At 35.3% G+C, this 21,580-nt stretch overlaps 1 protein-coding gene and 1 long non-coding RNA gene across 4 annotated transcripts; one reads left to right on the top strand and one right to left on the bottom strand.

Moving 5' to 3' along the window:
* Positions 1–59: 59 nt before the first annotated feature.
* On the top strand, positions 60–2,099 carry LOC105680521. Its single transcript, XR_001102150.3, has 3 exons — positions 60–359; positions 642–724; positions 1,684–2,099. It is a non-coding gene; the product is annotated as an uncharacterized LOC105680521 (long non-coding RNA).
* Positions 1,034–12,097, bottom strand: LOC100748812 (synaptic vesicle glycoprotein 2C). Of its 3 annotated transcripts, none has more exons than XM_003488093.4 (12): positions 11,273–12,097; positions 7,160–7,222; positions 6,250–6,411; positions 4,093–4,255; positions 3,759–3,880; positions 3,183–3,427; positions 2,845–3,005; positions 2,487–2,679; positions 2,161–2,275; positions 1,910–2,069; positions 1,701–1,828; positions 1,034–1,605 (listed from the first exon to the last, which is right to left on the bottom strand). In XM_003488093.4, the coding sequence occupies exons 1-12, from the start codon at positions 11,295–11,297 to the stop codon at positions 1,535–1,537; spliced, it is 1,608 nt and encodes a 535-aa protein (XP_003488141.1). In that variant the 5' UTR covers positions 11,298–12,097; the 3' UTR covers positions 1,034–1,534. The 3 variants fall into 3 exon arrangements, with proteins under 3 accessions (XP_003488141.1, XP_012238872.1, XP_024222131.1); XM_012383449.3 differs by lacking the exon at positions 11,273–12,097 and adding an exon at positions 7,316–7,811; XM_024366363.2 differs by lacking the exons at positions 6,250–6,411; positions 7,160–7,222; positions 11,273–12,097 and adding an exon at positions 6,078–6,243.
* Positions 12,098–21,580: the final 9,483 nt, after the last annotated feature.

Below are 21,580 nucleotides of genomic sequence, written 5' to 3'. Positions count from 1 at the left end.
GAATCAGATGCGCGCAGTTGATTGAAAAATTGCAAGAGATGAAATAATTTGCGCATACACTATTTTAATGTCTATGTGCGTGTGGAAAGTCATTTCTTTATAAATATTTTTTTATAGTTTGTAGATACGTCATTAGTAAATTCGGTAATTTTAATTTCCAGAGAAATCACAAAAACACAGTGAAGGTAATTAAATATGATAACCACTGAATATATGTTTGTTTATTTGATAGAAAGAAACAACTTTTCTGAAATCGTACATATGTACTATATATATTTGTATTGCTGAGCAAACTGCAGCGTGATGGCCATTCTAGTGTTGTGATCATAACAATAAAACGTGTTTAGTATTACTCCACAGTACGTACTACACGTACCTTTATACTTATTCATCGTTTAAACGCACGTTAGTCTTAACTTCGTTCAATTAACGCTCGCGGTTTATGCAATAGTTTACTATAACCTATTACTTTTTTTCTTTTGATCTTTTCGATTGTCACATTTTACCGACAATTACCGGTAACCGGTAGCTCGTATAACGAGCTTCCGAAACGCAATTTAACCTTAATCATCGTTTCATCTTTAAATAATTTGTCCTTATATATTTATTTTACATTTATGATTTGTCCTCTTTTTGTGCAGATTATTGTTTGATCGCTAGGGAAACTTCGAAGCAGTAGGGGATGTCACAGACGATGAATCTGAAAGCTTTTCATGGACGTTTGGTAACGTTTGATTTATTTTAACACAAGCAAACGTATTTATGCGTCAGTTTTTTTCTTTTTCTGTATAATTGGTAATATTTATTTAGTATTCTACAATTTATTTAGTACGTGAGATACATTTTTAACAAATAGTGAGTAATATTAATGTAATTAATACGTAATATAGCAAAATTCTATTCACACCACTTTTTATATTTTGAACGTGTTAAAACATTTTTTGCTTGAAAATAATTTTTTAATTATCTTTTACGTGATTAGAAGATCGAACTGACTGTTAGTAAGTCTCTGATTTTAAAGATGTAGTTTTTTCAATTGCGTACGATACTTATGACTGTTAATACTAAGATAATAAGAATTAAGAAAGTAAATTCAGAGGAAAGCGAGCAATTACGAATATTGCTTCTTTTCGTTACATCGCCTCTGAATTTTACGATATTCAATAATTATTTTGCGAATTAACGACATTAATTGCGAGTTAATCTAATGATTTATTGACGGGCGAGGTTATTAAATCTCGAGGATAAAGGGTGTTTTAAAATTATATTACGTCATGCAATCATAATATTTATTAAAAACGTCACTTAGGCCATGCACTTGTCTTGCGAAGTGTTTGGGTTACACGCATACGTATATAGTGATGAGGTTACCTTATGCTACATGAGTGTAATTGTATTGTATTTACATATTTACATGATGAAAAATCATGCACCGAAAATTACAATTGACCAACGACCAGACACAGGGTGTGTATTTACAAGCGATTCTTTCAGCTACTATTAGCTGATTACATTTTAACCATACAGATTTTCGTCAGGCAATTTGCTTTGGCTTATTCTTCTGCGATTTTTTCCGTGGGAGGATGGTCACTAGTAATGCCGATACTGAAAAATTAAATTTGTGTGCAATGTGCATATAAGAATATTATGTCGTGACATTATTTTATTATTCATATACCAAAGGATTTAGGTGATTTTACCTAGAGAGGCAGAGCCAATCATAATGAAGGGGCCCAAGCAGGACAAGTCAAACAGCACTGGAAATAGTAAATTACCTATGACCGCCCCAATTCTGCCTACCATCATAGTTAGACTAACTGCCATAGTCCTGAAGAGAAGTATTAAATAAACGATAAGATACTTGACACGTAGAATAAAGAAATTAGTAGAAAATGATATATCTTTGTACCTTAAACACGTCGGGAAATTATCGACGATTACGTTTACGACACAAGCACCACCTATACTCGACATGGCTACGAAAACTGAACACAAACCAAGAATACTGTTAGTGTCTTCAGCCCAGTAAAGCGAGCCACAACAAGCAGCTGCTACAACGAAACAAGTTGCTGCAATAAATAGAAATCGTAAATTATTACGAAGATCAATATTTTCCTGTACGTTCCTGTACAAAATTTATGTGCAGCGTAGATATCTCACCTATAAGTTTCTTTTTCCCTACTACAGTAATGAGCGTGCCTGCCAAAGTATATCCTATTACACCGGTAACCGCAATTACGATAGAATTAATGAATACTTTCGAGTTCAAATCCATCTGAAATAAAGCACGCGTAAAAAATGATTGAAATCTTCAACGTATAGAAACAAAAGCCAAAAGAGAGAATTAATAAATCCTTCGTAAGTACGCGTAACAAGCAACGATGTACGTTGTACAATCTTAATTTACAGCATCGCAATGTAAAAAACAAAGAAATGTGTGCAAACAAGGAATGATTTATCGTATTTGTATGTAAATAACGTAATACCGGTACGCATGTGTGGACAGCATTTAGAGTTTCGTTTACAAAACTCGTTGAGAAACTATGATTGGCCCCTTGTTGGCCTAACATGTAACAGAAGCGCGGCTGCGAGCTCGAATATTCGTATTTCGAATCGTCATTCTTGAATTGTTCCATCATTGTGAATAATTGTGGCATCCATAGTCTAATCGAATTCGATCTATAAATTGAAATTTCCTCGTTGGTCAACGTTTTTCGTTTCTACTATGATTAAAGTCACTGATGAACGTTGACTCTTGAGATATATTCGACATGATATAAAGAATTCAAAGAGTCAGCGACAATGAAAATATGTTTCAAGAAAAGTTCAGTTGATCTAACTAACCCTATCGTGGCACCCAGTTGAATCATGCCGATTGCGATCAGTTTGAAGATGTTTGGTGATAGAAAGAGTGGTTTGATCTGTTGCCAGCAGGAACGTAACTTGTCCTTTATCTTACTGTTACTCGCCAGCTCAACGGAATACTCGTCGTCGATATCTTTTATCTGAAAATGAAGGTCATTTCGAATTGGATTTGGTATCAAAAATGAACGAATGAATGATCACGTTAATGTTATGCAAGGAGCGAGCATGAGTGGAAATATAACGAGTGTAATTGGATTGTTTCGAAGTGCAATTTGCAATTTTTCGTGGAGAACACTGAAATATCGAACATTGCTTACTGGATATGTGTCCGGATCCTTGCCGGTGTTCACCGAGTATATCTTCCTGAAAACTTCAAGAGCCTCTTCTCTCCTGCCTTTCAGCAAAAGAAAACGCGGGCTCTCGGGGAATGCGAAGATCGCTAAGCAGGCAAGAAACTCTGGCAACGAACAAATCGCCAAGAACACGCGCCATGAACTGATCTTTACGACCCCGGTCCAAATGTTAATGGTCCATTTTTGCGGTATGATTAACCAGGCGATGCCTGAAACCAAATATTTTCCCTGTTTTATGCGGACGAACGTAAAGTAAAATAAGAAATGAAATTGAACATCTATATTAAAGACATTAAAGAGTTTATCCCAGTCGACACATAGAATATTCTTCTATCTTATAGACATTCGGTGTCGTCTATTCGTTAATCGCTCGTCATTTTAATATCAGTTGATACAGAGATCAGAGAAACATCGCTATATGAGCGTATCGTAATTTTCCTACGATGAATCGCTTCAATGGTCAAAAGGAGTAATTTCCACAGCTATGTAAACACATTAGAAAAATATGAGAGCAGGATATCGCGATTAAAGGCTACTCACATGGTAGAGAAATATTTCCAAGCGAGAAAAACACCCCTAACCACATATAGGTTCGAGATCGCTGCGCATCGTTGTGAACTTCTGCCAGATAAGACATAAGAGCGGCATACGGGCCGGACATGCTGCAAGCGTGCAAAAATTATTATCAAAATTTGATATTTTTTGAAAGAATCAATTTTAGCTGCCATACGCATCGCCAATGGTATTAGTAGATTTGTAATTCTGTCTTAAGCTATGTCTTAGTTCAACGTAGTTAGTTAACGTAAAGGTAGATACGAATCGTAGCGATCGAAGTATCAATGATTTCATTGAAATGATCGTTGCATCAACTTACATTACGCCATCGAGAAACTTGAACAAAATTAAAAGCCACGAAGTATGCGAGAAACAAGCCGTCAAACTCATGATTCCGGCGACCATGTAACCGTAAAACATTATCTTCTTACGACCAAACGTATCGGTCATAAATCCCCAGAAAAATGAGGTGCTGATCATACCTGAAACCAGCCAAATTTTCAACGATAGTTGGGTAGTTGGATTTCTCGGTTGATTTTATGATACGCACTTTATCGATATGAATCATATTACGTTTGTTCATTATATTCACAGTAATTTGAACGGTTAGGCGAAAAGAAAAGAATTTCGAAACTGACTTTCAAAGAATATACATAAGCATATGTTTAACAAATTATTCCCCATAGGAATAAAATGTATGTACGTGATTGATTAAATCCTAAAGTTACTTGTTACGACGAAAGTAATAATTAATGCAATTCGATATAAATTTTGATGTAAATCGTGATACGATAAAAATGAATAATCTCCTTATTCGAAAATGAATCAGAAACGAAGGATGTTGTTTCCCGATGAAAGATATCGTTCTAAACAAAAGCTATTGGAATTGTTCCAGAAACACAGATGCGGATATTATGCATCGTAAATCATATTGGTTATGTTTGATATAAACATTGATCTTTCCGTGGGACTTTCCGTTTTCATAAATTCTCATATCTCTTTTACCTGTTCCTATCGTTGTCATGATATCAAGTTCTTCGCAGTATACTGATATCAAGCTTCTCCGTTAGAGAGTTTTATTAAAGGTGATGTTGTGCGTGGCATTATCAACAAGTTATTAATTAATACAATAAAGAAACGATAAGCTGTCAAAAATTTTATTTTCTCAGAATACCGCGTCTTATGCTGTTCGATTCCTTTTGTAAAAATTGTACGGTCTTCCTTATCGGTTCCTTAGCAGTGACAAAACTGCTTCGATAATGAAATTTCCCGATAATAGAACAATCACTTTCCTGGATATGAAATTTCATTTATTCAAACACAGTTTAGGATTAATTGATAGTTTCTTTAAGTATTTATGGATCCAATATCTTTTTAGTTGCTAAGTCATAGAATTGTTTCAACGCAAGAAACTGCATAGAGTTACATTCTTTTTCCATTTCGATTATCCAAGCCCTTTTTTGAACGTCACGAATGCTTCGGTACGAGAAGGAATCTCTTCCTTACCACTTTTGTTTGTTATTTCCATTTGCGTAAAGTCGTCGTTATTATCGTTTTTATCGCAATGAAATCATTTCATTGCATCAGTATATTTACGGTTTCTCTACTGTCGTTGCCAGCATCACAGGGATCGACGCGCTTTAGATCATGTTTTTATTTTTCGACGTCTGTGACTGTGGTGGCTTTTCCAACACCCTGCACTTTTGCCAATTCTCTTGCGCTTACATCTTTCGAGTTCTTCGATCGTGTCGTTAGTTTCGTAGCAAATTTTTATAATTGGAATTCGCTCGATCGAATAAAGAAGAGAGTACACTCTGCGTACGAACGCTAATAAAACATGTACATATTTGAAAGGGAAAATTCCGTTACTGGAAAATATTATGTTCGGATGTATAACGGAGATTAAAAATTAGAAACTCGTAAAGTATCTCTTCGTTTCTGATTCGAATGAATCATAAGGTAACCAATGCGGTAAACAGTGCGGTTTAGACTTTTAATTTGCAATAATCTTAAACAGGTCATAAAATAATCCACTCTCTTTTTCTTCAAAAAAATTCCCAACATCTTAAATCCGATAAACAGACCTTTTCAAAGTCTTGCTCTCTTACCTGGCAAACAATCGACAATCTAAATTACGTTACAGTAGAAATAAAGACGGAAGCAATTTTAAATTACGAGTCGAACGATCGCTCGTCGATCTCGAACGCGATTTCTCGTCGCTTGAAAATCGTCACTCGAGATCGTTGCCCACGCGGACCACGTAACCAATGCACGATGAAGTACAAGAGTGTGTCATTTAATTACCATGTCCGTACTCGTACAAATACATTCCCTAACGAGTCCGTAGCGTACACCATGTGTGTTCTAACCAGAAACTCGAAGCGTACCAAATGCGCGCTTTGACTCTCTGTGTCTTAAGCTCAACCTGTAATTACAGTCGCGGTTACGTGATTACGCCAATAAATGAATATACCACCTGCGAACGTCATCGAGTTGAGTAGACCCTTGTCGAACATGGTGAGCCTCAAGTCGCACTCGGCCGATGGTAACACGTACGACATCGCCGATGACGAGAAAATACTGGAGAAACTAGCGGGCAACACGGCCAACAGCAACAAGTAGTTGAATTTTCCATAGCCTGTCGAAAAATTTTGCGTGTACATGGAAGAATGCCAGACGTCATTCGATCGATGAAAGATTCCAAGGAAAGTCATTCGATTGGATTCGATTCTAAGTCGGATTTCTATCTCTCTCTCCCTCTCTCTCTCTCTCTCTCTCTCTCTCTCTCTATATATATATATATATATATATGTACATATATAATAATACATACATATATAATATATATATATAATATAATATTTATATATATATTTATATATATATAATATATATATAATATATATAATATCATATATATATAATATATATATATAATATATATATATACATATATATACATATATATATATATATGATATTTCTGACCGTTTGCTGTTCTTTATCCTTAAAAAAGATGCTCGTTTCGATGTGAAATATCTTTACATCGAGGAGCATCGTTTTGTTCGTTTATTTGGTAGATGTTACGAAGGGAAAAAAAGATAAAAATTCTTTGAGAAAACGAACAGCTCAAAGCTCTTGGAACGTCACTCAGGAACGTTTATTTCCTTTTTGTAATTTGTATAGTTGTTTCGGTAATTATATACGTGTATATGCATCGTTCAGGATTTAATAGTTTTGAAAGATAAAAGCAAAATAAGCTATTAGGCCGTCTGGAATTTTTACGCGTTTCCTTTTTTGAATTTGAAACGCGCGATAGCGATTGATAAAGCGTAAGACGTTGTTTTAAGTGAGAGCGCGGTATAAAAATATCGATATATGCTTACCGGCATTAGTTATTGCTCGTTCGAAATCTACGGGACCAGACTCCTCGGACTTTACGTCTTCACCTATAGCAAGACACACAGTACACGATTATTGATCTTCCGCAATAAGTTTTGTATATTATTATATTAACGTTGTAAAGCAGCTAAATAACGTACATCGCAAATATTTGTAGCTAAACACTGAAAGCAAATCGAAGAATCGTTTAAACACCATCATTCACGTAATACGTTTAGCAAAATAAATTATTACTATTAATGTTCAAAGTTGGTAATTGAACGATTTAAAAAAAAATGGATTGCTTAGGGTTGTATTCTCTCTGTAAACGAACGTTTACAAACATAGAGTTTGACAATTTATAAATTTGACGTTAGTTACGTTTTATGATATTTAATCAGTACTTAGTTACTTTAATTTCACGGTATTTGTCCTTGTTAAACACGATTTGTGTAAACGTTTACGTTACAGGCTGGCAATAGGTAATATTTATTATCGCAATAATCGAATTATCGTCAACGAGAGACAGATTTTCACCAAAGATGTTTCACTCGCCACTTTATTATAAATTACGATTTACAGCGATCAATTGCGAAAAGTTTGACAAAAAATATTTGCGAACGCAATTAAAGTACGATAGAATCATATCATATAAAAATGACATTTATTCGAGTAAGAAAAGAAAATGCAAGCAACTTGCAGCTGATAGCACGTAGTGAAATGTAAAATTGATCACTATTACACTGTAATACGTTCGACAATGACTAGATTTAATGGTGAGACGATGGCCGAGAAAGTCTAACTGAAGAATTAGCAAATACAACAGTAATTGAAGCAGAATATTTGTTTACACTGGTGGTAGCTCGTTAATCCCATGTGTCTGTAGAAAAAATCTATAAACACATAGTGTTTGAAATCTTCCAAATTCTTGTATATCGTATTGCGTGTGTATTACACGTCCGCACATACATAGATTCTATTTTCATATTTCTTATTCATTCGTTTCTTCTTCTATAATTTATTTTACTTTTATTTTTATCATCTTGCAAATGTACGTTTATTATGAAACTTTACTTTGGTCAATTACTCGTCTATTAAAATCAAAACATGTTGTACGATATTTCAGTATTTATATTGGTATTACGTTAATAGTTATCTATAATTAGTACTTATACAGTATTTTGCTATACATTATTTTTCATAATTAGGATATTGGGAAATACTCTTCGATGCAGCAATTTTTATATACTATATCACGTTTAAAAAATGTGACGCGATAGTAAGTAGAGCTTATCGAACGAGAAAGGAACGAATAAATGTTTTCATTTAAAGGAATATATACATAGTTATGACATTTAACATCTTGTTTCACGGCATTGAATGGAAGAACAATGAACCATATTAATTACGCGAATAAGCAATTTTAATTATGATTGACATGCCCCTGAAAGCAGATATAAAAATTTAAAGGTACAAAAATAATCTCGCGTCACGTGTGTTAAAATATTATGAATTAGTGTTAGGGATTTCTGTTTTTCACGCTGTCTACGAAACAATTATAATTTATTTGATATAATTCGAATTAAAAATTCTCGGACGATCGGATGATCGACGTGTCCCTGAAAGCAGATATAAAAATTTAAAGGTATAAAAATAATCTCGCGTCACGTGTATTAAAATATTATGAATTATTGTTAGGAACTTCTGTTTTTCACGCTGTCTACGAAACAATTATAATTCGAGTTAAAAATTCTCGGACGATCTAAGTACGTATATTTGTTAATATTTTCAAATCTAACGCGTTTCTCATATTCCGTGAAAGTGAGAGTACACGTGGTATAAAAATCAAAATATCGATTTAACACGTTCGTCGTCTCGAAAACAACTCGGCACGTATTTTTATGATACACGTGTGATAAGAACTGGAATACGGGATGCGGATTAATTATCAGGAAATTTTGAAAAATATTTTCGTAACGATTCGTCCAGGGTACGTGTGTCGGTCTATCGCTTATGCTTGTTTATGAAAATTATTTGTTAACATGTTACATATACAATGAAAAACCGGTCGTTCGAACGAGCATTTCCCAAGTAGCAGTCGCAATAAGATATTTATCCCCATGTCGTCTTTCGTGTCGACAGAGTCAAATAAACGTTGTTGGTAAACAATTAACCAGCAATTCGTTTCTCAGTTTCATTTTTTAACTTCGTGCAATTAGACGCTATAAACGTGCAGCTCGGAGTATTCCATCTGGTTGCCATGAAGCAAATATACATAGCTACGTACAGTGCATTGGGAAACCGTAAATCTGTTAGGTGCATTCGATAATGAAGGAAAATTCCGTGATACCGCAAGGGGAAGTAGCGTCATGTTCTATGAAAATAAATATTAATAAACCTACTATCCTTCTATTGCTGGGGCATTTATCATATGCAAATGATTATCACCTAGTTATCGGTACGTACGTATATGTGCTGCTTCAGTTTCGTAATCGCAATGATTATTGTCAGGTAATCGATCAGATAATAATATTTGAATATTGTAATCACAGGTACGTAGAGTGCGTTGCTGGAAAGAAGTTTCGCGGTGCGACACACAGGCAAGGGAGATATTGTTCGCTATCGCTCACCGTCACGCGTTGTTATATCCTTTTATTTGCGTATATGACACTTTTGGCCAATGCGTGTGCTTATCTTTATGATCGTGTCGAGTCTGTCAGAAATATCCAATCGGCGGCGCCGAATTCCTCCCGCGGAACTTTTCTCGAGCAGTGCACGGTATATTTTGAAGCGACACGGCCGTGACGCTTTCGCAAAAGATCACGTTAAACTCTAAACTATCAAACAATCTAATGAAAAATGTCAGCGAACGTGTAAATTAAACGGAAGATATTACGACGAAACGACGTTTGACCAACGTTGGGATAACATTGGCAGATACGAGTTCGTACACTTTCGGTTAAGGTTTTATATTATTTGTATAATATTTGAAGAAAATATCGGTAGAAGAAAGAAATATAGCGAAAAAGAAAGAGAAAAGGCGTTGGAGTAAATGCGCTCGAGATCATCGGACTTGTACGAGATCTCTCTATATCTCAATGAAGTTTATAGTTTTCTAATGCCATTGTGTTTTCGCGATCGTTTCTTTGTTTATGTTATCACAGCATCGACATTAAATTCCAGGATCGAGTGATTGCGTAAAGTAGTTACACGAGTTAATTGATGAGCGGTAATCGAAACAGGTTTGAGAATTAATCCGTATAAAAGTAAATATGTCATTGAATCGGTTGAATCGACTGATAGATCATTTGAAATTTAAATATAATCCATATAGTCTAGGTTTTTAAAATTACGATAATTACTACAATCTTGGAATAGCAATAACAAGGTATTTACTAGTCATACTTCAATCCGTGATACGATCTTTGGTGTAGAAGCAACGCTTTGTGTATTGATTCAGGTAGATGTCTCGAATCAAACCCAACAAAAGCGAGAAAGTTACAGTTTTACGTGACTTTTGAAATAATTCGTGTCGCGCGCAATACGTGATTTCTTCGCTTTTCAGTCTGGTTCATGACAAATGTGATAAACGGAAGGAAAAATATTATTCACGTGTTAATTCCTCGCTAACTTTTCTGTACAACGTTTACGACACCGTTCCCACATTTTCATATTTCCAAAATTAAATTCTTTTACTAGTTTTTCACTGACGTGTGAATTTGCGGCACGAGTTAGGTCCTCGGTCGATTTTCCGCCCGATATGCAAAAAAAGATTCGTGCTATGTGCTATGCACAAAAAATTGGAAAAATCGTACAATTTCTCAATCCGATGAATGGCGAGGACGGCGATCGTGAATTCGTTTAATTATCCGTTACGGTTAATTCGAAATTGGAAAAGTCGCTGAACCAACGACAGTCGCATAGGTATGTGGCGCTGCGTTTATTTCAGATTGTTTAATCTGATATTAATTTTCATAAACGTTAGAATTTTCGATTAAAACGCGATTGAAAATCCGACATTGATAAAACGGCAAAAGAGAAAGAAAGTAGTAAAAATATCTCGTCTCATCAAAAAAGAAAAAAAAAAAAACACAAATACAACTGCTTTACAAACTTACCGCTGCACTTCATCGACGGATTCATTAAATATCCTGTTTTCCTCCGCCTCCTGTGATTTTGTGTCTTGAGCCAATCAGTTAGCGAAACAGCTGTCAAAGGGGAGAACTCTCTTTCTCTGTTACACACACGCGCGAAATCGTCGCGGCGAACGACGATTTCTCTGTTTCTTTTCCCTTAGGAAAACAGAGAAAACGAAGGATAAAACGGAGGAAAAGGGAGGTAAGAAAAGAAAGGGAGGAAAAAACAAAGCGGAAAAGAGGCGATGATCGCGCGCTTGTAGCAACTGCAACGTGCACCGTGAAGAAACGGAGAAACTGAGCGTAATTTCAGCTGCACGCACTGCACATGCCTGCCGCGAAACTACAATTCGCGCTAAAATCAGACAAACGCAAAAGTCACCTGCGACATATATGTAAATTCGACCCTGGTGGGGCGAAACAGGTTGTCGAGGGGAATCGTACGAGCGATAGACAAAAAAGATTCAATTCCACCCGCACTGACACATCGGTCGATCCGCCATCGTGTTTCGCCTTCTCAACATCTTTATTTTTCCTATTTCAAAACTGTCCACCACCTGTATCCAGGATGCAGAGTATTTTTTCCCGTCTACTCGTTCGTATCCAATTGGCACGCCGATTATCCTTAGTAACACCGATATTAACAGGATATTAAGAAACAATTACTAAAATAATACTAGCAACGTCGATGCGAAAGCGATGCTCTTTATCGCTCGACTTGTTCACGTTGCTACGAATTGTAAGTGTAAATATGGTCTTCCAGAGGTCGTGGTCAATTTTTGATAACGTTATAGGAATTAGAGAGGGACAAAGAAGCGTTCTTTGCTTTGGAACTGTTAAACGAAGTTCGAAGTTATATTTTGATTCATCGTAGAAGACTACTTAATGACTAAACGTAACGCGATAATTTTCTAGTGAAAAATACTGTTTAGCGAAAATGAGCTGTATCGTCGAAAAGATTTTATATAATATAAAAGAACGCAATTGAAGCAGAATTGGATGATTTTCCACGATTGATACGATTTTACCGCTTTTATTCTTGCGCGCTTTTGCTTTGGACGCGTTAAAAATGCGATAGTTTCTTCCTTGTTTTCTTACCAAAAAACGTCCTTTCGTAACAAACGCTGTAACTTTAATGTTGGAAAAATTCGCCGAACTGATAAAAATGTTTAGTTGCTAAATAGAGAGATTAACGACAATGTTACCTAACCTTACGAAATTAAAGCAAAGTATATGAAAAATACGAAAATATCTATGTAATTAGCTTCGTTCTCATAGATAAACAACAACATAACTTGACACTGCGCTATCTGCAGTAAATTTAACAATTATCCAAGATAAGTATCTACGAAATGAGATAAGACAAAAATTTCATATCGAATGTTTCTTTCAATTCCAACTTTCTTGCTTTATTTATACGACATAAACTTCGTATATGCATGCAGCATTCCACGAACACTGCAACAAAGTTATACGACTTATCGGTATCCTCGTATTAATCAAAGGACAATTGGACAAATCGTTCGTTTCCATCAGAAAATTAAACTGCTTTACCGGTAGTAACGTAATTAGTGCTTTCCAAATGATTCACGTAATAGCGAAACATCGCATTTCAGAGGTCTTCTACTAATTTTTCAAATTTTCGAGAACAATTTCCTATGACGTACATTTAAACATCAGTCGGAATTGTTCGTCAGAATACTATTCGTCATTCAAGCTTATCAAGATGAACAACGATATACAGACGTATCGCGTGTACTATACGAACTAATTTGTTTCCTAATCCTTTGGGAAACTTTCGACAACGTTTCTTTAAATTCGTCAAGCGTTAATAATTAAAAACACACTAGGGAAAATTCCGTCTCTTTGTTTGACGATCGCTGAATCTCTGCATCGTTTCTTTTTTCGCTGATACGGTCGTATATTTTGCATACACACTCCTAATCTTCTTACAAGAGAGGTTATTTACAAAGAAGATGGAAAAAACCGAGGTGAATAATTAAACCGCGGCTGACATAAATTTTCCCATCAACTCAGCTATTTGATTCATAACGTAAGTGGTAAAACACTAGCTAAACGTACGAAAGATCGACGACTGTTTCACCTGTATTTTTATTCAAGTAATACAATTAACGATACGGTTCAAAGTGAACAATTGGATCGTTGAGTCAAGACATCGTCGAATCTGAATTTGTCAGGGTCTTCGTGTAGTAACCTAAAAAGAAAGATACAAAAACCTATCATCGAACGTGCATCCACCGTTACAAGGTCAAATCCTCACTTGGATCTTCGCGAAACTACAGATATTCGTAAGGCCGGTGCAAGATTCACGAGGTGGTGATGAATTCCAGGACAGCTTGGACAGTTCTATTCAAGACTCGACCAAAGTATTGAAAATCTCTTGAAAAATAATGGTCAAGACCATTATTAATTTGCATATAGAATGGTTTCGTGGTTTGACGCACTTTCAATTTGTCATTGATTTAACTCTAGACGCAACAAGTTAAATATAAGTTTATTAGTATACTCGTTAAAACGTAGCGATAATAAATAATAAATCGTCGAAATTAAAACGCATGTGCACGACAGGAGGAGGATGAGGTAGTTTGGCCTTCTCGTTCATCTCGACAAGCTTAGAACGTATTGCCCGTGCCATTATTCCAAGCAACTTCTTCTTGCGTGTACAAAAATCTTCTGTTCGATTTAAGATAAAATCATACGAGTTTCTACATTTGTACGTAACAATTACGATAAGTTGGTACAGATTCTGATCGAAAGTAATTCGCGTCGCGATGAATTGTGAGAAGCGCGGTAAACCAATGAAATTTGATCGTGAAAAACTAACGTTTAAATGTTGGAAGAACATATTTTACAAGAAAAATCGGAACTCGGAAAGCGTGTTAATTGATAATATGGTTTAAAAATTGGGATATTCCGTAACAGGTGGTTCGAAAATGCACAGTAGACTTTGAGCGGTCGAGTAAACGACTATTTATCGGGCCAGTTGCGAACAGACATGCCGAGATCTTATTTACAATTAGCGTCGTGCGAAGGTGCGTTAAATCGCATACGACGGTGGTATCGGAATCTCGTAGATTTTGCAGCTGTTTCAATCCCAAGGGTTGTAAACATGTCACCGTATCCATGAGACTAATTTTGTTGATCCGGACACTAGGGCGTACGCGCAGAATACAGAAATTGCGCGGCCAGGTACGAGATATCATAATATATCGGATTGGCAACTAAGTGATCGCGGATTTTGTCTATACCATCTAATGACAAAATCCGCAATCACTTAGTTGTCAACCCAATATATTATAATGTTCCTCGTTATGGGACTCGCACGTCACATTATGTAGGATTATGGTTGCCATTTATAGAATCATTGATCTAAGGTAGAGTGCATTGGAATCTCGGACTTTTCCATTTCAAACCCAGACACTTTTCACTATTTTTTTTAGATCAGGTCCGATATCGCAAGATAAAAACTTTCGTAAATTATAAATAAATTATGGCCGGATAGCACTGCGTTTGCATTTAGACTGCTTCTGATGCGTCTGATGCGAACGCGACACTTGAAGATCACCGCTAGGAAAACAAATGCGTTGCTATCTAGTGTACTAGTATAGTGCGTCTGACACGTGTCAGATCACCGCGTGCAACGTACATATAGCATGATGACAAGGATGAGGTTTGGACAACGATCGAGTATCGGGAAACCCTGATCGCTACAGAAACTTGCCCCGGACACATTAATAACTAGGACAAATCCGGAAAAATACGAACGAATGACAACCTGATATGGGATACGTAGCGGAGCTTTTATTCCAACGACAACATAATTTTGACGATGGTACGATGGCAAAAATATTTCCAACTTCTGATCAAAATTGTACAGACGTATTCGTAAAGTTTAACAAGTTCCTTCTGAATATTTCGGAAACTGAGACCGAGCGATGGTAACACGTATAGGGAGAAGTTGTTCAGAGCGACGACCAAAACAACATAGGTCATCGAAATTGGCGAGGAGGTCGTACTTCTAAGTAATCGCAATATATAGTACACGGAGCATCCTATGCAACTTCAACAAACCGCAGTGTTAAAACGATAGAAGATAGAAACAAATTTGACGAGGAGAGATTTAATGATTTTGAGAGACGAATTAAAAAGAAACTTAATTTAGTTCTTTAAAGATTAGTTTTTTTTTTAAATTTCTTTTTCAAATACGCATTTGCATAGAGTAATAATTATTTTGCAAGGTGATGTAATAACACTCGCTGTTTACTGCAAGGTCTAAGTTAATGACTAAGTTAACAAAAAACATGTAGTAAAAAATATACAGTTGAAAAATAGTATTTAAATATGCAACGTTTCAAGACGATTCAGATCTGATTCTACGTATTTTCGGCCGTAAATTCGAAAAGCTAAGTAAGGCTAGCAACGAGATGCTCTCTCATTATTAAAATTATACCGTGCGATATGAATATTCGAAAAATAATTTCGATACTTGCTTCTAATTTCAGAAGATGGTTTGTAGAAAAAGATTGGCCATCGTTCCAATAATTTAATATGATATAAGTTTTGAAATAAATGAAGATAAGTGAAATAAATGAAACAAATTAATTTCCAATATAAAAGTCCGTTATACATGGTACAATTTATCTTTTCTTATAATACATACTTTTTGCAAATTGCAAGTGTAATTATCATTTTAGTCATAACTGTCTATGTATCCATTTCGTAGCTAATGCATAATCAAATAATTAAATTATGTGACAGGTAATGTAATTTGTAATTAATAATCCGCAATACGAGCAAATAATACGTTCGATTACAAATGTCACGCCTCAGTGTCAATTAGTTGTTACTATGTATATTTTATCTTGTTATATTTTAACATGATATTCCATGCGATATTTCATGCAGAACGAAAAGCAAATAAAAATGATACTAATTTTCATGTAACATAATATCTAATCAGAAGAATTTATACATTGTTAATTATTCAGAATATTTAATTATAATAATTTAATAAATTATCGATTGTAGAATCAATTTTTACGAAAAACATTCGAAAGATAATTGGAGATAACACCACAGACTAGGTATGTGTAGAAATTAGGCAACTATAATACTTGATTTAGGATCTGGAGATCCCGGCCCCTTAATGCCCACTGTACTGCTATGCAGAGAGAATCAAATGGAACTCCTACGCCAGGGGAAGTCTTACCAGTGCTGTTTCGAGTTCTGACATTTGCGTGTCTCTTACCTTATTTTCTAATTATAATTATTAACACTTGACCATATCGATCTAACATATCATCTGTGAAAAGACCTTCAACGAAAGAGTATCGTACACGGTAACACAAACAAAATGTTGTACCTCGTCCATGATGTAAATGTATATAACGATACGATCACACGCACGTCTAAATAACAATAATTAGAAAACCAAGTTTCAAAGATTTACAATGCTTTGACAATTATTACTAGCAAAATTTACGGCCAGGAAGAATTGGATGAAAAATATGAAAAATTTGTCATTGTCGTATTTCGATAGTCGCTTGATTTCGTTTAATTGATATAATTGTACTTTCAAAATTAATTATCATCGACAAAATCAGAGGGTCCGCTGAGATTTGCTCGACTCAAAATCGAATTTCTTGTGGTATCGACATAATCTATTGCTGTCGTAATTCAATTTTAATCTATTTGCATACTTATTTACTACGAGTTAATGATAAACTCTTATTATCTACACGTGGCGCTACTTCCATGATTCGATTTATATATGTAATTGAGAATGATCTAGCAAACGAAATCTCGTGGCTCGCAGTATAACGAACAACAAATATTTCGCTTAATGAATTAGAAACAGCATCCTATTTGGTACATGATAAAATATAAATAAATAATGATACATTTTTATAAATCTAAACTTTTAATTTTGAAATTTAAATAAAATAAGTAAATCAATTTATTACAATTATTATTATTATAATTACAATCTGCACAGAAACAGAAAATATAAGACAATACAAAATTAACACGCCAGAATTTCTACATATTTATTTAATTACAAGTCTCTGCTTGGAGAAAACAGACTTGAAATGGATTTATAATATTAATATAACGATACAATGAATATAAATAATTTAATAGTATGCACACGTTTACACCTCCTGTCCGTTGCCCCCTTTATATATTCAGAAGATTCCAGCTTGCTTCTTATTATTCGCCATTAAACACGATCACTTCGACACGTAAATATACATATACATGTATTTTCTGGTAATTTCTCAAAGATAAGCCAAGCACGTATGCTTAATACGTACCCCCCTCCCCTTCGTCAATATACTTTTCTCGAAGCTTCTTACAAAAGCACTTTTCACTTTTCTCACAAAAGTATCTATTTATTTAGTAAAAACTGTTGAATTTTTCATTTCAAAGAAAACTATAAATATTATAAAATGTCAGTCAGACGGCTGATCGTATTTAATAAACGTTGCATCACGATTTATCTATTTCTAAGGTTACGAAAATGATCCTTAAATGAGAAACGATAAGACTAAGAGGCGATATTGCATGCTTCGTGAGGCAACGTTTCTTAGAAATACGATAGAAAGTAAATATTTGGAAGTGCGAAATATTTATTAGAAAAATCGGGCAATCGTAATTTTTTCGAAAATTTCACTCGATCGATAGATTTATCAATAATCGTTTAAAACCATTCGAATCGTCTAAAAAATACTTTGATATTGTGATTCTTAATTATTATTTTCCGATAACGGTTGCTATCCTCGCTGATGATATTAAAAAATTTGTACAAGCGAAAATATGTTGCGAGTGCATGCGCAACTATTGTATATACGTATGTATATTATCAGGCGCTAGCTGTCGTTTAAGCCGTCGACACCGGAGCTAGATATTAACTTCATTACCAGAAATAGATACTAAAGCGTTAATTACATACTTGTATCTTAGAAATCAAATTTTTAACGTTCAACATAACCTAAAAAGTCGCTGTTACGTGAACGTTCTTTTTTTTATTTAATTTTTTATTAGATTTAATCGGTAACTATTAGGAATACGTACGTACTGTAATTGTTACTATTTTCGTATTAGAGGTGATTTGCAATTTTTCGGTAATTAAGGAACTCTTAATCGACATAGCTGCATCTGCACTAACGATTTGAGAGTTACGATTAATGACAAATGAATTATAATCTTCGATTTGAATCGTCTGATGGCGAGCTTAAAGTTGCTTTCTTGCAACCAAACTATATCAGATTGATATTTATTCAGCAAGACTAGTAGTTGAGGTAAATGGGGTAAAAGGCCATTTATACGTTCCATTGTACGATAGTCGTTAGCGTAATTGATAGCGTGATTAATAATTAATATGTAATAACTTAGATATAATGTATGACAGCAGAGAGAGATTCTTTAAGGCCAGGTTCACATTCACAACGTGTTGATACCGAGCGTGGAGCAACATGATATATCGTCAATCATTATCGTCAGACACTGAAAGTATTAGACAGTTAAATTCTATTTTTGATACTTCGTTCCTTTGGTACAGGGTAAACCTCGATTAACGTTTTAATTAGTACCGATACGTAATTAATGTCGTATGCTCCTGAGCTACTTCAGCTCCAAATGAATTTTCCAAAAAAGTGGTTGACCGAACGAGATCCATAAGAATATTTAATTAAAGATCTTTAATCTTGCTTTCTGCTCGTCTAATCATAACGCTGATATGCTTAATGGCATCCTTGGAAAGTTTCCTACGTTTGTTTACTTTCTTAAAAGTACTGTCTAATACCGCTCTTTGATAAGGCGGTGTTTGAATTTGTTTGCACTGGATTATCTGCAGGATTATTGAGAACAATTGATGCTCCGTATATATAGATATAATGCTCTTTTAATATGTACCTGTATTTGTAATCTCCGTTTGTTGGGAAGACTCTGGTTGAATTGCGATGTTAGAAGTGGAAGCATTTAAGGAAGCATTTGATGTTATCGGTATCGATGTTGTTCGACTCAACTGTCTCTACATTTTTGTTATTATTTGTCATTGGTGATTTTATGAAGTTGTCAGATTGGCTTGCAACGTGTCCTTATTTTGCACGAGAAGCATTTAATTTCGGTAGAAAATCCTGTATTGGATATTATCGCGGATGATTGGAAAGTTTCAGATATCTTCGCCTCGAGGAATCGATCTGTCTTCTGAAGCTCATAACCTGTAGAAAACCGGCTTCGTGTATTCCCGCTGGAAGGAAGAACATGTCAGAAGATATTCCGATGTTGCGACCTGCAATGATATTTCCTACGTGGTCGTGCGATATGGAAGAGACGCATTAGATAAGATAGTTGTTTGGAAAAGTTCGAGTAGAAGTCTGACTGTAGCAAACGTGTTATTGAGGGACTATGCAACCCTGCAAGCCTGAAGAAACAGGATATAGGAGCCAGTCGAGCAGCATCGACCACTCTATGTTTTCGCGTTCTATTTCGGGGTACAGCCAGTAAAAATCAAAATTTAAAATATTTCCCTTCCCAATGCGTATGTTCACAAACTGCAATCTCGTCTTTTGATTTACCTCTGTCGGAGGAGGTTTCCTTTGCAGTTTCTTCCGTTTCAAATACTTTTCCTGTCGGTCTCAGTCACCCGTCTCAGTCAGTTCGTCGCCCGTACGCGGCTTCCCGGCGTAAATAAATCGACGGACAACAAAACAGGCCGTCTGTTTGTATAATATGAAGTAACAGTCGCCTATCTTTCTCCTACTCCGCTTTAATTAATGCCCTTGCTCGCCTGAAAGCACGCCGAACGACGCTGGCTCGCGTTGTCTCAGAATACTGGAAGACACTTGGACATTTATGACATTCGGTTTTATCCCAGCAACTTCGGCAATCTGCCTTGCTGTCATCGATAACGATGAGTTCGATGCTGTTAAAACTTCAGATCGCCCACCGTACGTCTTCTTCGCCATGCAATTCCATGCACTTCGAAGTAAACGAATAACTTTTCGACTTCTATCGACAGCTTTAGCTATCCTTGAGACAGAGTAGCTTTCTTTCGACGATGTTAAGTACCCGTTAGCCTTTCTCCATTTTCTACAAACTGCGTATAATATCTCTCTAGGCTATATTGTAAATTTTCTTATTGCAGAATTTGTCACTTGCTCGCGTTCAAACGAGAAGCGATATTTCCTATTATTTTATCGGGTTGGTCTTTCATAAAAGTCTAAGAATCAAAGGACAATAATTACATGCTAGAATAAATACATTTATCGTCGTATTAATCCATAGCTAAATACGTATACAAATATTTTCTATACTCTTTCTGTACCGTTCCACGCTATTACAAACTTTATAGAGTGTACTATTTTTTTTATCGCGGACTGTATTCTAGCTTGCTCGAATTGCGCAGTGTTTTGACACGATCTGTCGTTTTATTTTGTTATGCCGTTCGTCTTTGTTGTTGTCGCTAATCGAAATCGAAGAGTCAAAGCAGATTTATTTACTTACATACTTATCCAATGTGCAGTTACAGATAGTGTATTAATTACATCGTTATAATTGACATTTCAATTAATTTGCTTCTTTGTTGATATACATCGAAAGTATTGCACAAAAAGTCAATGTATTTCATACGTTTATTGTATCCACTCGTCACGTACTTCTCGTCTATGTACACATCATAGGTATATTTACGATTTTTTGTAACTGATATAAATCCAAGCTAGAATACAAGACGCTATATATTTTTTATTCTGTTTTCATCTTTAGGAGAACTCTCTACACCACAAGGAAACAATTCATCGAGGAATAACCTACCTTTCGAGGAATAACACGCGTATTTCAACAGAGAAGTATACACATACAAGGATATTGTAATAAAAATGGCACAAAATATATACAACATTCGTCATTAAAATTCCAATCCTAAAACCGACACGTTAATTTCGTGGAGCTGAAACATGTCGATAAAAGATACGATAAATCGTAGAAGTAAAATACTGTTAATTCAAATTTTCAATTTCGTAACCGCGATCCTTTCCTCGTGTATGCGATAGGCGAATAAATTAGACGTATTTTCCAGAATGATTAGCAAACAGAAGAAATATAGAACTATTTGCACACTTTCCTCCTTACGACCATGAAAACATCATTGTGCGAAATGTTGGCCGATAAAAAATTATAAAAACGTCTAGCGTCGTATCAATATCATGTACGTAGTTTGCGTTCATACAGATACGTTGTCACTATCTATCGGCCAGCGATCTTTTA

The sequence above is a fragment of the Bombus impatiens genome, unplaced genomic scaffold (assembly GCF_000188095.3).
Source record: "Bombus impatiens unplaced genomic scaffold, BIMP_2.2 scf_0217, whole genome shotgun sequence".
Lineage (NCBI taxonomy): Eukaryota > Metazoa > Arthropoda > Insecta > Hymenoptera > Apidae > Bombus > Bombus impatiens.
The sequence above is the reverse complement of the archived record's forward strand: the minus strand, read 5'-3'. Positions and strand labels throughout refer to the sequence as shown.

Bases quoted from the DNA above. Each gene is read 5' to 3' on its own strand.
- LOC100748812 (XM_012383449.3), bottom strand. From the start codon at position 7,376: ATGATGGTGTTTAAACGATTCTTCGATTTGCTTTCAGTGTTTAGCTAC. The intron at 3,881-4,092 runs GTAAGTTGATGC...GCACGCTTGCAG, and splicing joins AAGTTTCTCGATGGCGTAAT to CATGTCCGGCCCGTATGCCG. The intron at 3,006-3,182 runs GTAAGCAATGTT...CTTCATTTTCAG, and splicing joins AGGATCCGGACACATATCCA to ATAAAAGATATCGACGACGA.